Source organism: Theropithecus gelada, chromosome 14, assembly GCF_003255815.1.
Source record: "Theropithecus gelada isolate Dixy chromosome 14, Tgel_1.0, whole genome shotgun sequence".
NCBI classification, from domain to species: domain Eukaryota; kingdom Metazoa; phylum Chordata; class Mammalia; order Primates; family Cercopithecidae; genus Theropithecus; species Theropithecus gelada.
Genome location: NC_037682.1, coordinates 54,207,806 through 54,223,859, shown reverse-complemented (window position 1 = coordinate 54,223,859; position 16,054 = coordinate 54,207,806). Strand labels below are relative to the sequence as shown.

The following is a 16,054-nucleotide window of genomic DNA, read 5'->3' as shown; positions in this document are numbered from 1 at the left end:
ATCAAAGATATGGTTGCCAAAGCACTCTGGGGAGTTTTAATTAGACATATGCCAACGTGGCTGAAAACTGCCCAGTCACCGAAGAGCTGTGTGCCGCAGACGCCTGCTTTGTTGATTGCTATGTCTGTTTAAGCAGGAATTGTGTGGGGCTGCCTTTTCAAGCCATGCCCTGGGATAAGGGAAGGAGGGAGCTGGAACTTGGGGTGACTTTGCCTCAAGAATGCCCATTTTACAACAGTGTTTCATTCTCTACTATAGCCAGGATGGACAGGCAAGATGGGAGGCGTGGGGGAGGGCTGGCCACAGCCCCAAGGCATCTAGGTGTGCACAGGAGATGAGGCTGAGTTACTCCAGTGGGGACTTCAGAGCATGGGTGGGAAGGACTCTGTGAGGGCTGGAAAGAGGGTAGAAGTGTCTGGGTGCAGGTCTTGGATGTCAAAGCAGCCTGGGCTTCAGATTCAGCCAGTGAATCTACTACTCTCAGGCCATGTGATCTTGGAGGGTGACTTCATCTCAATGTCTCATCTTGGAGGTGGGCTTGCTGTGCTATTAACATCAAACGGTATAAGGCTGAACGCAGAAAGGCTGAGGCTCACAGGCAGAGGAGTCTAAAGAGGGCTGATGCTTACTTCAGTTCAGGAATACCCATGTCTGGATGACACCAAGTTCCCAGGGCTGCAAGTGCCCGGCAGGGCTGTGGCCTCCAGGGGCTATTCCAGGACAGCCCAGAGGCCACTGCTCATCCTCCTCCTGCAGTGATCTGAAGCTGTACTCTTGTCGATCAGAGGACTCCTGGTGGTGCCTGTCAACATTTCCAGCCCACATCACCAAAGCTGAGCCCCTAGGATTGGCCTTAGAGCCTGTGCTGAGAGGAGATTTTGGGGGATGACGCAGGCCACGAAGACCCCAGGGTCATGGAGGAGAGGGAGGAAGAAATGGCTAAACTTTCAAACTGCATCTCAACCTCCTGCTAACTCTTCATCCTGCCTCTTTCGTTTTCTAGAATCTTTCCTAATCCAGCTTCACAATCCCTGCCAGAGGGGGCTTTCAAAATCCCGGACCTAAACATGACCTGGGGTTGCACATCCTCATCTCCCATAGAACCAAATCCACCAGGTCCTGTGGCCTCCAGGCCTGGTCCAGTTGCCCTTCTAGGCTTTTTGGCCGCTCCCCACTGTGCCCTCCAGGATTAGCCACCCCCTGACTCCTGGAAGTTCCCTGAGCACGGCCTGCTTTTGATGTCTCACAACTTTCACACATGCTGTTTCCTCTCCCTGGAATGCCCTTTACTCCTTCCAAAGAGACCAGGCTCCCAGGTTCTTAACATTCATTCCCAGTTAAGTACATTGTCTTCTGAGAAGCCACCAGCCCTGCCCACCCCTAGCTGCACCACCACCAACTTCCTGCACTGTTCCATTCGCAGAGGGCAGGGCAAGCTGAACCCAGAGGCCCAGCAGGTCTGGCTGAGGGCAGTAGAAAATGGTCCCTTATGACTCACATAGACCCTGAAGACAGTCTCAGGCATGAAGCCCATTTCACCCCAGCAAAGTCAGCCCCACTCACCTCCACGGAGCCCAGAATATGCACGCAGGATGCTGCTGTCTCCAACCTACAAGCCTACTTTGCACCTAGTCCATCTTGAGAAACGGCAGCCATCCCTCACCAGGCATGTACCTAACTGTCCTCCCACACCACACACCCCAGGCCTCCCTCTGCCTCTCAACTTGGAGGAAAGGAGGGAAATGTAGCCCCATCCTCTGTCCCCTGAGCTGGAAATCTGGCAGAGGAAAGGGATGAAGGCTTCTGCCAGGCACAGTGTCGAGTCAGCAGCAGCTCCCAGCTGGCGCATCTGGTGTTTCCACAGAGAGGGAGGTGGGAGGACCAACACCCTGTGTCTCAAGCCTCAGCCCTGACCTCTGGCCTTCTCCCACGTGGCCACTTCCAACATAACTTCAGTGATGAGAAGTAAGAGAGAGTTGGAACTATTTCATGACTAATGACCAGCAGGAGCACCTTGGGCATGTTCGTTAACTTCTCTGTGACTCAGTTTCCTCAGCTATGAGGTCAGGTGGTACCTATCACATCTGGTTGTGGTGAGGATTAAATGAGTTAATATATGCCTGACACGCAGTAAGTACTATATGAATGTTAGCTGTTACTCCTATTGGGACAGAACTTTATAGTTTACAGCACATGCCAAAGGTTACATAGACAGGAAGGGGCAGGAGCCATGAGTCCTTTGCATGAGTTCCCTTTCATTGAACCCCTGACACTTTGCAGAGCGAGCTGGGACTCACAGAGCTGCCACCTGCATCCTCCATCTGCCCTCGGAAATGCTCCCATTTGTTTCCTGGGCTCCTCTCCACCATCTGCTTTCCTGTGTTCACACAGCCCTGGTTGAGGCTCTTGGTTCTGCTTTCTAACTAGCTCCTAAGTCCATGACCTTGTTCTGAACTTGCAGCTCAGTATTGACCTTCACCGTTTATTTACGACCTAAGAGTCTCTGTCAGTCCTCTAACTCTGCACACCCACACCACAGTCAAAGGTGCCCTATGCCCATGGAATACGATGTAGCTGGGATTCCCCTTACCAGCACCCTTTCTACAGGGAGAGTAACTGGACGCCAGGACTGGAATGAAGGTATAGCCAGCTTCCAAAGTTCCTCGCAGTGGCCCCAGCAGCCTCCTCCTCACCAGGGGAGAAGCAGCTTGCCGGGAGGCTGGAGTCAGGGGCTCCTGCCACTCAGTCCCATGAATACAGGTGTTCCCTCCTGAACTTCCCTGGGAGTGTCCACCACGTACAGCCCCAGGCAGCCCTGAGGCTCCACAACCCCATGGGCTCCCTCACTTCCTGTTATTAACACTTTACCTGCTCCACCTGGGAGGCAGGCATCCCTATCTGTGGGTGAAAATGGATCCTACCTTAGCAGATTCCCTGGTGACTAGGAGACCTCTGGGCAGAGGCAGAAGTTCTCCTCAAAGCTAGGCATCTAGATCCTTGGCCACTATTCTATAATGGGAGCTATGAGGGGCCAGTGAAGAGCAGGAAGTCAAATATGGGCCCCTGAATTAACAGAGACTTAATAAAGGAATGTCCCACGGTCACTAGTGTGAGGACTGCCTTTTGCCAAATGGTCCCAAGATGCTGCCCGGCAAGGAAACTTCTTCTCCCAGAGTGACCCAATACTGGGCAGAAGGCAGAGAGGGTTGCAGATCAGAGACCCAGCACTGTCTACACCTGGGAGACTGGGGGCTCCATCTCATGAGCAGAGGCTTGTATAGGAGAAACGTGAAGGTTTAAAATCAGAAAGACCCGAGTTTAAATCCCAGCCCCACCCCTAGCTGCGAGACTCTGGACAGGGGACTCCCCTCTCTGAGCCTCAGTTTCCTTATATCTAAAAATTAAGTACAATAATAAAATCATTATAGTAAAACAACAACAATAATAAACTCCCTCAAAGCCAATATCACAGGGATCAATAGTTAACACACAAGACCCACGGCACATGGTAGGTGATCGGCAAATCCCTGAGAAGCAGCCTGGAGCCACAGCCTCAGTACTGCCAGTCTCTCTCCTTCCTCTCTCCTCCATCCCCTCCCTGGCCCCTGAGGCCACGCTCCTCGTTTTCCAACACGGCTGCCACTGTGCCCGGGCTCGGGCTGTTACCTGAGAGAACTGCCAGTGAAGCTTCATCCTCTTGGCTTTGGCGTAGCTGCACTCGATGAGCCGGGGCCGGCTGTTGACGTCCACCAGGCACCGGTTGTCATCGTCATCCACCGTGGGGCTCAGGATGCCCACATGGATCTGCTGACTGCTCGTGTAGTACACGTTCTGGGGGCGGAGGGAGGGAGAGAGTGTGGATAAATGCCAATGGCCACAGAGACAGGAGGGTAGGTGGTGATTCTCCTGGGCAGCTGGCAGAGAGGCCACAGTTAGAGAAGACCCTGGAGTCTTCACATCCAGTGGCCTTCAGATTATTTTCTATTGCAAGAGACAAAAAGAAACCCTTTTACATTATGATCCAGTATAGTGTCTGGTCCACCTGTATAACTACAAGAAATAAAACACCCCTACATATGTAATATACACTGATTTCTATTCTAATCTTTCATTGGAAAACATTGATCATAACCTTTTAAATTTATTTCTTCACCCAGTTTACAAACCTCTCTTTTTTTTTCAGAGACAGAGTCTTGCTCTGTTGCCCAGCCTGGAGTGCAGTGGTGCATCTCGGCTCACTGCAACCTTCCACCTCCCAGGTTCAAGTGATTCTCCTTCCTCCACCTCATGAGTAGCTGGGATTACAAGTGTGCACCACCATGCCCAGCTAATTTTTGTATTTTTAGTAGAGACGGGAGTTTCACCATTATGGTCAGGCTGGTCTCAAACTCCTGACCTCGTGATCTGCCCGCCTTTAATCCACTATTTACAGATTCCCCGATTTCCTCCCTTCATAAATATTTCATGTCAGATACTGTGCTTTGTCAGAGCAAAAGGCCTGGACGGCACCTTCAGGAAGCACAGTCTTGTGGGATGGGAGGTGTGTAACATCATTTCCATGCACACTACGACTGTGCAGAGCAGGAGGTGGCAAACTTTTTCTTAAAGGGCAGGTTGACAAATATGTTTGGTTTTGTGGGTGTGCTAGGGAGTCTCCAAGACCACCCCTCAGCTAGATGATTTTCTATGGGGACTCACAGGACTCAGCACATAACTGTACTTACTGCTATGATTTATGACAGCAAAAGGATACAAAACAAACCCAAAAGGAAAAGGAAAAAGAAGGGGAAACCAGGCCCAAGCTTCCAAGGGTCCCCTCTTGGGGGAGTTGCACAGGACATGCTCAATTCCTCTGAGTTGTGACAACACATGAGAAATGCTGTCTATCTACCGAGAAGCACATTAGAGACACAGCACCCACGGTTTTTACAGGGGACTGTCACATAGGCAGGCTCTGCCTAGTATGCACCAAAATCCCAGACTTCCAGAAGGAAAGTGAGTGGCAAACCTAAGCTGTTTTGTTTGTATAATCAGATTAAGCACAGAGAGCCACTCTTATCAGTTCTGCTGGGAATCCTGAGACCCAGGCTCTTGGATGCCAACCTTGTAAGCAAGCCTTTCAAAGGACAGCAGCCAGGCCCGCTCTGCAAACTCCTTTCTACACAGAGGACCATACAGCCTCTGAAAACTCACTCTCCTACTGTAGTGCAAACACATCCCAGAAAAGAAAAACATGAACAAATGGCTGTGTTTCATGAACACATTATTTACAAAAGTAGGAGTCTCCCATGGGCTGTAGTTTGGGCCTGGTCTAGGGGAAAGCCACGTGACTCTTGGCCTTCAACATTTTCAGCAACTTCCCTTAGCTGTGATCCGTGGTTCCCAATCAGGGCTCCAAGTGAAAAGTCTTAGGGTTCTGTGAACTCTTCTCCTCACATTGCTAAAGGCATTAACATGCTGCCACCCTCATCATTAGTGCCCCCCTGCCCCAGTGCTTAGGCCCCAGAAACAAACCAAGATACCACACTTTTCCACTTTAGGTTAAATATTCAGGGTGTTCTCTCTGGTTATCTTGACATGTTCAAAAATTCTCATTGGCAAATATTTTTGATTAATTCAAAATGGCAAAATGATGTATTTTTTGCTTTAGTAAAAGAGGATGGTTGACAAGCACTTTTTAAACCTGTTCGCCAGGCCATAAAAGGGACAGAAGTGGAAAGAAGGCAGTGCAGATGAGGAGGGCGAGTAAGGGTGGTCTTTTATGGCAGATTCTTCCTGATGCTCAGAAGTCTCTTTAGGCTCTTGGGAGGGGGTGGAGGGCAGGCAGGGTGTTCCCTTAGGAACATTCCAGACTTCAACAGGAAAGAGATGACCCACTTTAGTAGGGGGAGACCTGAGGAGTGTGTAATAAAGGCACCATTTTCAAAGGTGTGGGTAGGGTGTCAGGGAACCACAAGGGATAGGATGGTTCCCTGGGGAAAGTAACAAGAAGCCGTTAGTACCCCTATGCCCAGCGGAATGAGAGGACAGAGCTGTCACCAGAACCTGTAAGAGAAAAGTCATGGAGAGAAAGCTGAGAGGAGGGCTTGGGGGTCATGGCAAGTGATGCTTAACAAACACCCCAAATTCACTCTTTCCTCCCCACTTCAATCTCGTACTAGGTCAGGCCATTGGCAGAACCCAACTGGAAACCAGAGATTTCCATTGAAACGTTCCATAAAGTCAGCCTCTCAGGGTGGAGGGAGCTGGGTTGAGAGTGTGTCTGGAGGGAGGAGGAGAAGATGCTCATTACAGCTAAGATCTGCTCTCTGTGGTCACCTTACAAGTTATCAGGTTTGGCAAATCCATGGAAATTGACATCAAAATGACTAAAATGACTGAGTCTTCCAATAACAAAGGTGAAGGATTTACAGTGACCAAAGTTCTGAGCAGAGGCCAAATGTAGGATGCTCAGCTTCAATGTGGAAATGTAACCAGAACAAGAGGCAAGGGGAGCCTCTTCAAAGCTATCCTGGGCAAGAGGCGGTTTGCTCATCGGAATCCTGAGACTGTCCATTGTGTGGCCGGGATTTCCAGGTCACCACCAAAAAAAGCTGATGTCCTGTGGCTTCTAGTTTATTGGAGTTGAGGGAGAACTTGGCAACTGGTAGGATGTAGAAAATCAAACAGCCATAGAGTTAGGCATCACCTCTATTCAACTAACAAGTAATCTCTAAGTTGGGATCTAGGGTTACAGAGATGAGAAAATCCATGGTCCCTGTCCTGGAGAAGCCATGCCACTTTAGGGAAACCAACAATGTGTCAGGAAATAATGACCCCAATCACATGAATATGAGAAGTGCCCCTACTTCTTGCACTCACCTACCCCAACTCTCACTACTTTGAAAATAGAAACGAGAACCCACCACATCCAGAAAGCCTGCCCTGAATATTCAACTGTGTGGGGCCTCAACCTGCCACCTGGGCCTCTCGCCAAAAGGTGCACACCTGTTTATGCCCTTGGGTTGAATGCACTGTGACCTCCTTAGGACACTGTAGCTCTTAATCTCCCTGCATGCCAGGACCCAGATTTCCTGACGTTTAGGGATGTGGGCTGTAAGACAAGGACAGTAAGGGAGCCAGTCATTCCCATGTTTTTCTTCTTCTCTGTCATCAGAGCCTGGTTCTTGTCTCCGGAGCAGACTTGGCAGACACAAGTGGCTATTCAGGTAACAGCTGAAATCAGTTTTATCCACTTAGCTGCTCTGAAGAGTTTAGGGAGATGCCAGGAGAAACGTGTGCACTTACTATCTGGTACAGCTGTCATCAGAGCTGTTTATTGCTCCAGAGTCTGGGAAAATCATAATAGGGCTGGACAGTTGTTATTTAAAAACAAAACAACAAAGTGCATTTTGACTGGCGTAATCACGAAGCTGGCAGATCACAGAGGGAGGTTTGGCAAAGAGGATTCTCTCAAGTCCTCACACGGACATCTCAGAAGCCAGCCTAGTGGATTAAATAAACCAATGGCTCAAACACAAAAAAGGGGAAAAAGTTTTGTACAAGTTGCCCCACTTTCAGTGCCTGCAGGCCCAGCAAGCATAGCTAAGCTTTCTGAGCAATGGAGACTCTGGAAGGTGTAAGGCAAGAAGTGACTTAGAATGGGGGAACGTTACAAACCAGGGGCTATTTGGAATGCCTGGAGGCATTTTTGGTTGTCATGATGGTGGGGGTGGTGGGAGGTGTCTAGTGGCTGGTCAGGGATCCCACTCAACATCCTAAATGCACAGGACAGCCCCCCACAGCAAAGAATTATCTAGCCAAAATGTCAGTAGTGCCGCTGTTGAGATACCCCAACTGAGATAGCGTATAATAAAAGTTGACGTGTTTTTACCTCTTACCCTGTGCCAGACATGAAATAACTTACATGCTTTATTCTTGTTTAATCTTAGCAATAACTCTGTGAGGCAGGTACTAATATTATCCCTTACCTTATAGACGAGGAAGCTGAGGCAAGGAGACCATAAGCAATGTTTCCGAAGTCACACGGTTGCTGAGGAGCTGAGATTCACAGCGAGGCAGTTTAACTCCAGAGCTACTGGTGTGACCACTCACCTCCCTCACGCACCTCCCTGGGGTCATTCCAGCTCCAGCCTCCAAGCTGGAGGGGCAGTGAGAAGCCGGGAGAGGGCTTCCACTGTGATCCCTTCCAGTCATGATGGGGCCCTGGACTAATACAGTACTAGAGAGCTGGAGGGGCCTAGAATAAAAGATGCTACAAAGTTCTGAGACAGCAGCATCCCTCCTGTAACTGGTCCGAGGCTGGGGAAGCTGTTATCCTGCCTTGGACGTCTTACAAACCCCCAGGGCAGAGAAACATCATCCCTGCCCACTCAGCTCCTCCTCAGCTGCCAATGATTGATTTGGCTCATTCTCTACTCAGCCCCACACAGCTCAGCAGGGCTGCAAACCAGATCTCCAGCATTTCATTTTGATGCTTGCAGGAGGAAGAGCAAAATCACCTGCAAGGTAAAAGACTCAACACATCCGTATCCTGGATCTTATGCTAGCAGCATTTTCCTCTCCTCCAGGCCAGGGGTAGGAGCCATGACTGAGAGCCAACAGCTGGCCAGGGAGACCACAGAACTCTGGTTCACATTCCTGCCTTCGGAGCCACAGAGTCGAGGCTGGGTAATGTCCCCCTAGGGCCGGACGTTCTCCTGACTCTGTCCCCTCACCTTGGGGCAAGGGCCCCACCCTGTAGGATACCCTGGTCTCAGAGCCTGGCCTCCAGCCCTCCGTAGGAGCCACGCCTCACGTGTGTCAAGCCTCACCTGGCGGATGGAAACTCTGCCACCTGGAGCAGAACAGCCTCAGGAAGGGAAGGAAGAGAAGAAAACATGCACAGTTTTGTGCCCCTAGCAGTCCTCTGCTAGGTGTTTTCCATGCCTGTGGCTACTGCCACTTTTAAGAACAAGGAAACTGGCCGGGCGCGGTGGCTCAAGCCTGTAATCCCAGCACTTTGGGAGGCTGAGACGGGCGGATCACGAGGTCAGGAGATCGAGACCATCCTGGCGAACACCGTGAAACCCCGTCTCTACTAAAAAATACAAAAAACTAGCCGGGCGAGGTGGCGGGTGCCTGTAGTCCCAGCTACTCGGGAGGCTGAGGCAGGAGAATGGCGTAAACCTGGGAGGCGGAGCTTGCAGTGAGCTGAGATCCGGCCACTGCACTCCAGCCCGGGCTACAGAGCGAGAAGCCGTCTCAAAAAAAAAAAAAAAAAAACCAAGGAAACTGAGGCTATGAGAGTTTTAAAAACTTGTGAAGACACTCAGGTAGGCAGTTGCTCTCTCCCCTCCCTGCCTAGGGAGAAGTCCCAAGGAAGGCTGAGTTCTGGCAGCTCAGGGCCTGTGGTCCCTTACCCATTCCTCGGAGGGGCTCTCCTCGGCCGCACTGATGGCCACCGCCTCTGCCCAGTCCCGAACTTCAGCTGCAGCTGCCCAGGCCCGGGAGCTTGGTCCCAAGGGCCACTCTGAACTCACCCATGAACCAGCGATGGGACTACCGGGGCCGTTCCCATCAGGTTGTCACGCTGAGCTCTGGGGACTCCAAGAAGGGGTCTCAGGGGCCATCGTGGTTGGGGTTCCAGAGTCCCTCTCCCAGCCCCACCACAGCAGATCTTCTTTTGTCTTTTGGATAATTGACTTTCATATAACATTTTCTTTGAACAATAGGTTTTGACGAATTTTAAGAAGTTTGAAAACCACTTCTCTAAAGCAGGAGGCATCTGTCCAGGAGGAGGATGTTGCGGATGAGGAGGCCTTTGTTAGCTTCTACTCCACCAAAGAGCCTTTGCAAACATGTGGACGAGAACCTCAACCTCCTGCCTCCAACCTCCACCAGGCCCCACTCCCTTGCATTCTTTGATATGGCCAATTTACATATTTTTGTTTTAAAATTATTTCAAAGTTTTGGGGGAACAGGTGGTAGATTTTGGTGTACCCAGTTCCCAAGCAGTGTACACTGTACCTAATATGTAGTTTTTTTGTTTCTTTTTTAAGACAGTCTCACTCTGTCACTCAGTCTGGGGTGCAGTGGCATGATCTCAGCTCACTGCAACCTCTGCCTCCTGGGTTCAAGCAATTCTCCTGACTCACTTCCCAAGTAGCTGGGATTACAGGTGTATGCCACCCACCCAGCTAATTTTTTTTTTTATTTTTAGTATAGGCAGGGTTTCACCATGTTGGCCAGGCTGGTCTCGAACTCCTGACCTCAGGTGAACTGCCTGCCTTGGTCTCTCAAATTGCTGAGATTACAAGCATAAGCCACTGTGCCTGGCCCCATTGTGTATCTTTTATTACTTACTCCCCTCCCACCTCTTCCTCCAAATCCCCAGAGTCCATAATATAATTTTTACGCCTTTGCATCCTCATAGCATAGCTTGCACTTTAAGTGAGAGCATAGGATGTTTGGTTTTCCATTCCTGAATTACTTCACTTAGAATAATGGCCTCCAGATCCATCCAGGTAGCTGCAAATGCCATTATCTCATTTCTGTTCATGGCTGAGTAGAAGTCTATGGTATTTATACAACATTTTCTTTATCTACTCGTTGGTTGATGGACATTTAGGATGGTTCCATGTTTTTGCAATTGTGAATTGTGCTGCAATAAACATGTGTGTGCCAGTCTTTTCCATAGAAGAACTTCTTTTCCTTTGAGTAGATACCCAGGAGTGGGATTGCTGGATCAAATTGTTTGGAGATTCCTTAAAGAATTAAAAGTAGAACTACAATTCATGTATTTTTCAATCATCCAATCCCCTCTTCTATCAAGACCTCAATACCTATGTCATGCCTCAGCCGCCGCAGAAATTCTGGAACCTTCACGAAGCTAAATAAAGACTGAGATGCAAAAATCATGGGATGGGCAGAGGAAGAGTCAAGGAGGGCCTCCCAGGCAAATCTAGAACATTGGGCAAAATAGGGTTAGTTACATTACTTAATAATAGACACATTTTCAAGGCACAACTGGAGTACGAGTTCTCTTCCAAACAATGGGCATGTAAATTTGGACCAGCTGTTTTTCCTCCATTAAATGAGGCTTCCTTGGCAACTGTGCTGGCCTATCAAGTAGGTGTCCGTGAAAAATGAGGTATCTTTGGGGCATTTAGCCTCTCCCCACTGAGCCTCCAGCATGGGGCAGCAGTGATCGTCTTTGGCTGAAACTGTCCTGGGCCTGGAGAGTGGTGAGGGGTGGAAAGGGAGAGTTATACTGGGACACTGTTTACAAGAGGTTCTAGAACCCATCATAAGGGGGAAAACAACTGAATTGGCCAGGCACTTACACTGGAAATGGATGAACCAGCATCCTTGTCATTTCTTTGGATATTTATCCATATTCTGGATGGTTGCAGCCCAACAAGGAATTAAGAGCCCAGCTCTCTGAGGGGCTGGGGGACATAACAGGGGAGTGGTGTGACACTGTCTAGGGAGTTAAGAGTTGCACATAATAGGGTGATTGCAAACTTTTAAAATCAGGCGGTTGGCAAAGGTCATTGAAGGCACAGTCAAGCTATGGCCTGGATCTTGCAAGACGAGGAATATCTGAGAGCAAATGAAATCACAAGACTCACAAGGACAAACTCCTAAATGCAATCAAGCTAAGGCAGGGCTCTCCACCTTGGCTGCACAGCAGAATCACCTGGGGGGCTTTAAAACCTACAAACCGCAGTCTCAGGGGCTGGGGCCTGGGCACAGGGATTTATTCCAGGTGATTCTAATGTGCAACTAAGGTTAAAAACCACCTGGGTTAAGGAGAGTTTGGGAAGCCTAGGAGTGAAATGTTGGTGCAGCACACACCCTTCTGGATTCTAGCTTAAAAGCAATGCCCCTGCAGATAGGGATCTAGCTTGCCCCCACAATGAGAAGGGGGAACTTATCCCTATCTGCAGGGCAAGGACAAGGTAGGCAGGGACCAGGGTATCCATAGGAGGCCAAGAAAAGACCCAGGAGGGAGAGGGCTACCCGTCCAGCTACAATGCTTCACCCCCTCATCTCTGTGTCCCTGTCTTGAGTCTGATCAATAGGTCTGCAGGTAAGAGTCATGGAAACAGGCAGGGTGCCAGACACAGAGGGCGGGAAGAAGGAAGGGAGCCTTGCTTTATTAAATTTCAATTTACAGAGTGCTGGCTGTGACATCCAGAATGTGTATTAGAAATGGGCTTTTTCCTCTTTTTCAAAGAACAAGCTGCAGGCCTCTCTGCAGACAGGCAGGCTGATTTAAGGGTTTGGTTATTGGTCATTAACCCCTTGACACAGAGGTTCGTTACAGTGCTGAGGGCCACAGTGTGCTGATGCTAAATCAGAAATGAAGGAGAGTCATTTCCAGAATGATCTTATGTTCATCAACCACAGCATGAGGTCCATGTGAGGAACGGGAAGCATTTATAGGCACCATTCTCCATTAGTGTGATGACATACATGTGTAAGGCTGGGTTTCTAGCTCAGGGCTTCCTCTGTGAACCCATTTCCCTGGTGGAGGGGGAACAGGTGAGGCTGAGCACAGGCACACGAATCCCTCAGCTTTTTGGGGAGAGGTTTATAACTGGAATTCAGCCTATCAGTGAGGAGTTGATCCCAATCAATTCAACAAACACCCTTTGTGCCTCTCAGGTGCCGGGGCTGGCCTGGGCATTGGGAAAGCAGAGAGGAGACGGGGAGCCCCTCCCTCAGGGAGTCTCAGCCTGGTGGAGAGACAGACAGTGCTGGAGGATGGGTAGAATATGTTCGTGGCCAGCTTACAACAGATGGGTGGGCAGCGTGCTGGGGTGCCCCAGAGCTGGAGTAACAGTCTCTACCTGGGGCTGTCAGTGAGTAATGAGTCTAAAGAGAACAGCCTAAAGAGAGAGTAGTTTGCCCAAATATTTGTCAAGGACAAGGGACTTCTAGCAGAGGAAACAGGCAAACACAAGCCACAGAGGCATGACAGTACAATGCCATTTAAGGAATGATAGTGCCAATGGGATGAGGCGGGGAAGAGACTGGGTAGCACCCCGCTGGCCCCCAGGGAGCTGTGACTCAGATCCGTGAGTGCCCCCACTTGTTAGCACATCTGAGGGGCTCTAAGAGTCTTCTGACTCTAAAACATCCAAGGAGCCTGGAAGCAAGCTTGGCCTGGAGGTGCCTCGGTGTGGTTGAGTATAAGACAAAGAATGGGTGCCCCATTTTACTGGGATTGCTGGTGAAGTCTCCCTTTTTCTGCAGCCTCCGGGTCTGTCTCTAGGGACCAGCACTTGCAAACTCTCCTGATCTAGGCCTTAGCCCCTCACCCAGATTCTTCTGCCACTGCTCCTCCCTTTCCTCCTCCTGCCCTCTGCCTGCATCCCCAAGACCATCCTGGCTGCCTGGGACAGGCTCCTGCCTCAGTGGCTCTCTCCAGCAAAGTGCCTTGACACAGATGGGAGCTGCAAACAAAAGCCACGTCAAGCAGAAACACACTGCCATGGGACAGATCACAGAGGACGCCCAATCAATAACAATGGCCAGGGTGGTAGGCCGGGCCCCCGTCGTTGAAGAATTGGACTTGGCTCAGGGAAAGGGTATGCGCAGGATGCGTGCTGCTGTCAGAACAAAACCAGACAGCAAAGAGCCGCAAAGGGCATGGAGAGCGACACTGCACTTGGATATCTCCGGTGCTCTGGAGATGCAGTCATTGCACTCAGTCTTAAAAGGCAGAGAGACTGACAGCCCTCAGTGGCTGTCCTTCAAAACATACTTGGCCCATCAGCAACCCTTGAGAAGACCATCATCAGATGTGGAACATAGCAAGGGTGTGGTGGCAATCCCCCTCAGGGCTCAGCCTCTCCTGGATATAGGACAAAGCTAGAGTGACTCCTGGAAAACCCATCCCATTCACTTTGACAGCATAACCTGGTGTCAGCCCTGTTTGTGGCTGTAGCGGATACTGTTAGTGCCTCACCCATGCATCTGGGCACTCCCCAGCCCTGGCTGTGTGAACAACCTCCTCTGTCGGCCCCTGCTGCCCTCTGCCTGGGGGCCTTTTCTTGCTGCAGGAGCTTGCCTTTCCTGTACCTAGCTCCAGAAGCAGCCCCCAACCAATGATGGATGGAAGCTGGTGGACAAATAACCCATCCTTCTTCCTTCTTGGGATAATTTGGAGACATGTTCCCTACAGGCCTCCAGAAATCCCCAGCAGCACTGGCACCAGCGGCCCACATTGCTAACCTGTGCATTCACATGCCATTGATTGGCCTTTCTTTCTCCCTTGGCTCATGTTTCCACTGCCTTACTAGTGCTTCTAGAACTGCCTTCCAGATACATTACTTGTCACAAACCCTTGTCTCAGGATCTGCTTCTAGAGAAACCTGACTCAAGACAATGCTGGCCCGTGGCTAGCTCCACCTGTGGCCATTATGCCCAGGTCCTCAGCACTGACACTAGATTGAGGCTGAGCCCAAGCCTGTCACTGGACTTGGGCCCTAGCACAACCTCAGTCAGCAGTGGGGCTCATACACACCAGACTTGGTGCTCCTGAGCCTTTTGGGGACTCCACATCTGACAGGCCACCTTTCAGTGCAGCAGCCATGATGACACCTGAGGTCCCTGCAAGGCAGACCTGGGGCTCTGAGGAACAGCTGCACCCTTCTGACCTGGGACTGTTCATGGGACACCATCACATAAACTTATCTTGCCAATCCTTCTCTGTAGGTGATGAGGTCATCTGGAGATAGGGGACACCTTTGGTAAAAAGCACATTTCATCCTCGCTTTGACCCTCAGGAAGTAGCTGCCTCTAGTAATTTAGCACACACCCCTTGTCAGCCTGGCTGACAGTAACCCATTTCCTCTGAAGATGGCTCTGCCTAGGGCTTGGCCCAAATGGTCTATGCTCTGGGACTCTGCCACCCTGCCCATCAGAGAGAATGGAGCTGTTACAAAGAGCCAAGAAGACTTCTCCCAGGAATTTAAAACCTGAAAGAGAAAGACATAGAAAAGTAGCCCTGAAGCTAAGACACATGTAGGGCAACTCTCTAGGGAAGAGCCATGAATTTTGCTGCTGAGGCCCCTGGAGCTGTCCTAGTTCCTGCCTTTCCCCTCGACCTTTCCTCTGAGTCTAAAAAGGAATCGCCCCAGGTTTTCTCTAAAACATTCACCCTTTGTCTTTACCTTAAGCTACCCAAATTTGTTTTATTTGTTGTTGATAATGACCTACCCGCAAATTAACAAATACAGTTAGCTTGTTCATTAGTAAGTTCTCTATGTTCAAGAAATCTCAAACACCTGATATCTGACTACTGGGCTCTATTTTGGAAGGTATTGCTCAAAACACTTCATAGCTGTGTCTGCTTGTCTGCTATAAGCTGTGCCTACTCACTCACTCACAAACAGCAAAGAGGGTGCATACCGTATGCACTGAGGAATACTTCCCCTGACACTCTTTTCACAAACAACAGTCTGCCCACTCTGCATCAGCTTGTGACAGTCAATTCATACTTCTTAACTACTCTAACAGATTGACTTGTTGTTCAAAATAGTCTCTGCCCTCTCCTATGATGCTTCTTCCTGTATTCCCCTCCCTACTGAGCTATTGTACATCCCCACGTCATTAATGTCAGAAATGGCCACATGACTAGCTGGAACATGAGTGTGAGTGACAGATGTCATTCCCAATCAGAAGCTTCAAGAGCAATATGTGATATATCGACTGTCTTTTTGTTCTCTGCCACTGGACCTGCAGCATCCTAGAAAGGAGCTGCCCCTTTGGCCCTAGAAAAAGTTGAGATGACAGAGCTGAAGTTGAATGATGACGACCATGTAGCATGAGTAAGAAATAAACACATCTTGTAATCCACTGAGATGTGGGGACATCAGCTTAAGATGACTAATAAAAAAACCGACACTAGAGGAGGGGTACTGCCAAACCTTAAAGTATGGGCACTGACTTTAAGGCCAGAGGTAGGTGATGAGTAAACCACCACTGGAGGCTGGAAAGATGGTGACCTCATCTATGCAACCATGAGACGGTTGGTGAAATCGCTTGGTAAGATATAAATATC

The 16,054-nt window shown here is 49.7% G+C and overlaps 1 protein-coding gene across 3 annotated transcripts in view; it reads right to left on the bottom strand.

The window, feature by feature from the left end:
* GALNT18 (polypeptide N-acetylgalactosaminyltransferase 18) overlaps positions 1-16,054 on the bottom strand; it is a 363,310-nt gene that overhangs the window by 18,920 nt on the left and 328,336 nt on the right. For all 3 annotated transcript variants that reach the window (XM_025357812.1, XM_025357813.1, XM_025357814.1), the window contains one exon: positions 3,667-3,831. In XM_025357812.1, the coding sequence (XP_025213597.1) occupies positions 3,667-3,831 (165 nt within the window). The remainder of the gene's footprint in view (positions 1-3,666; positions 3,832-16,054) is intronic.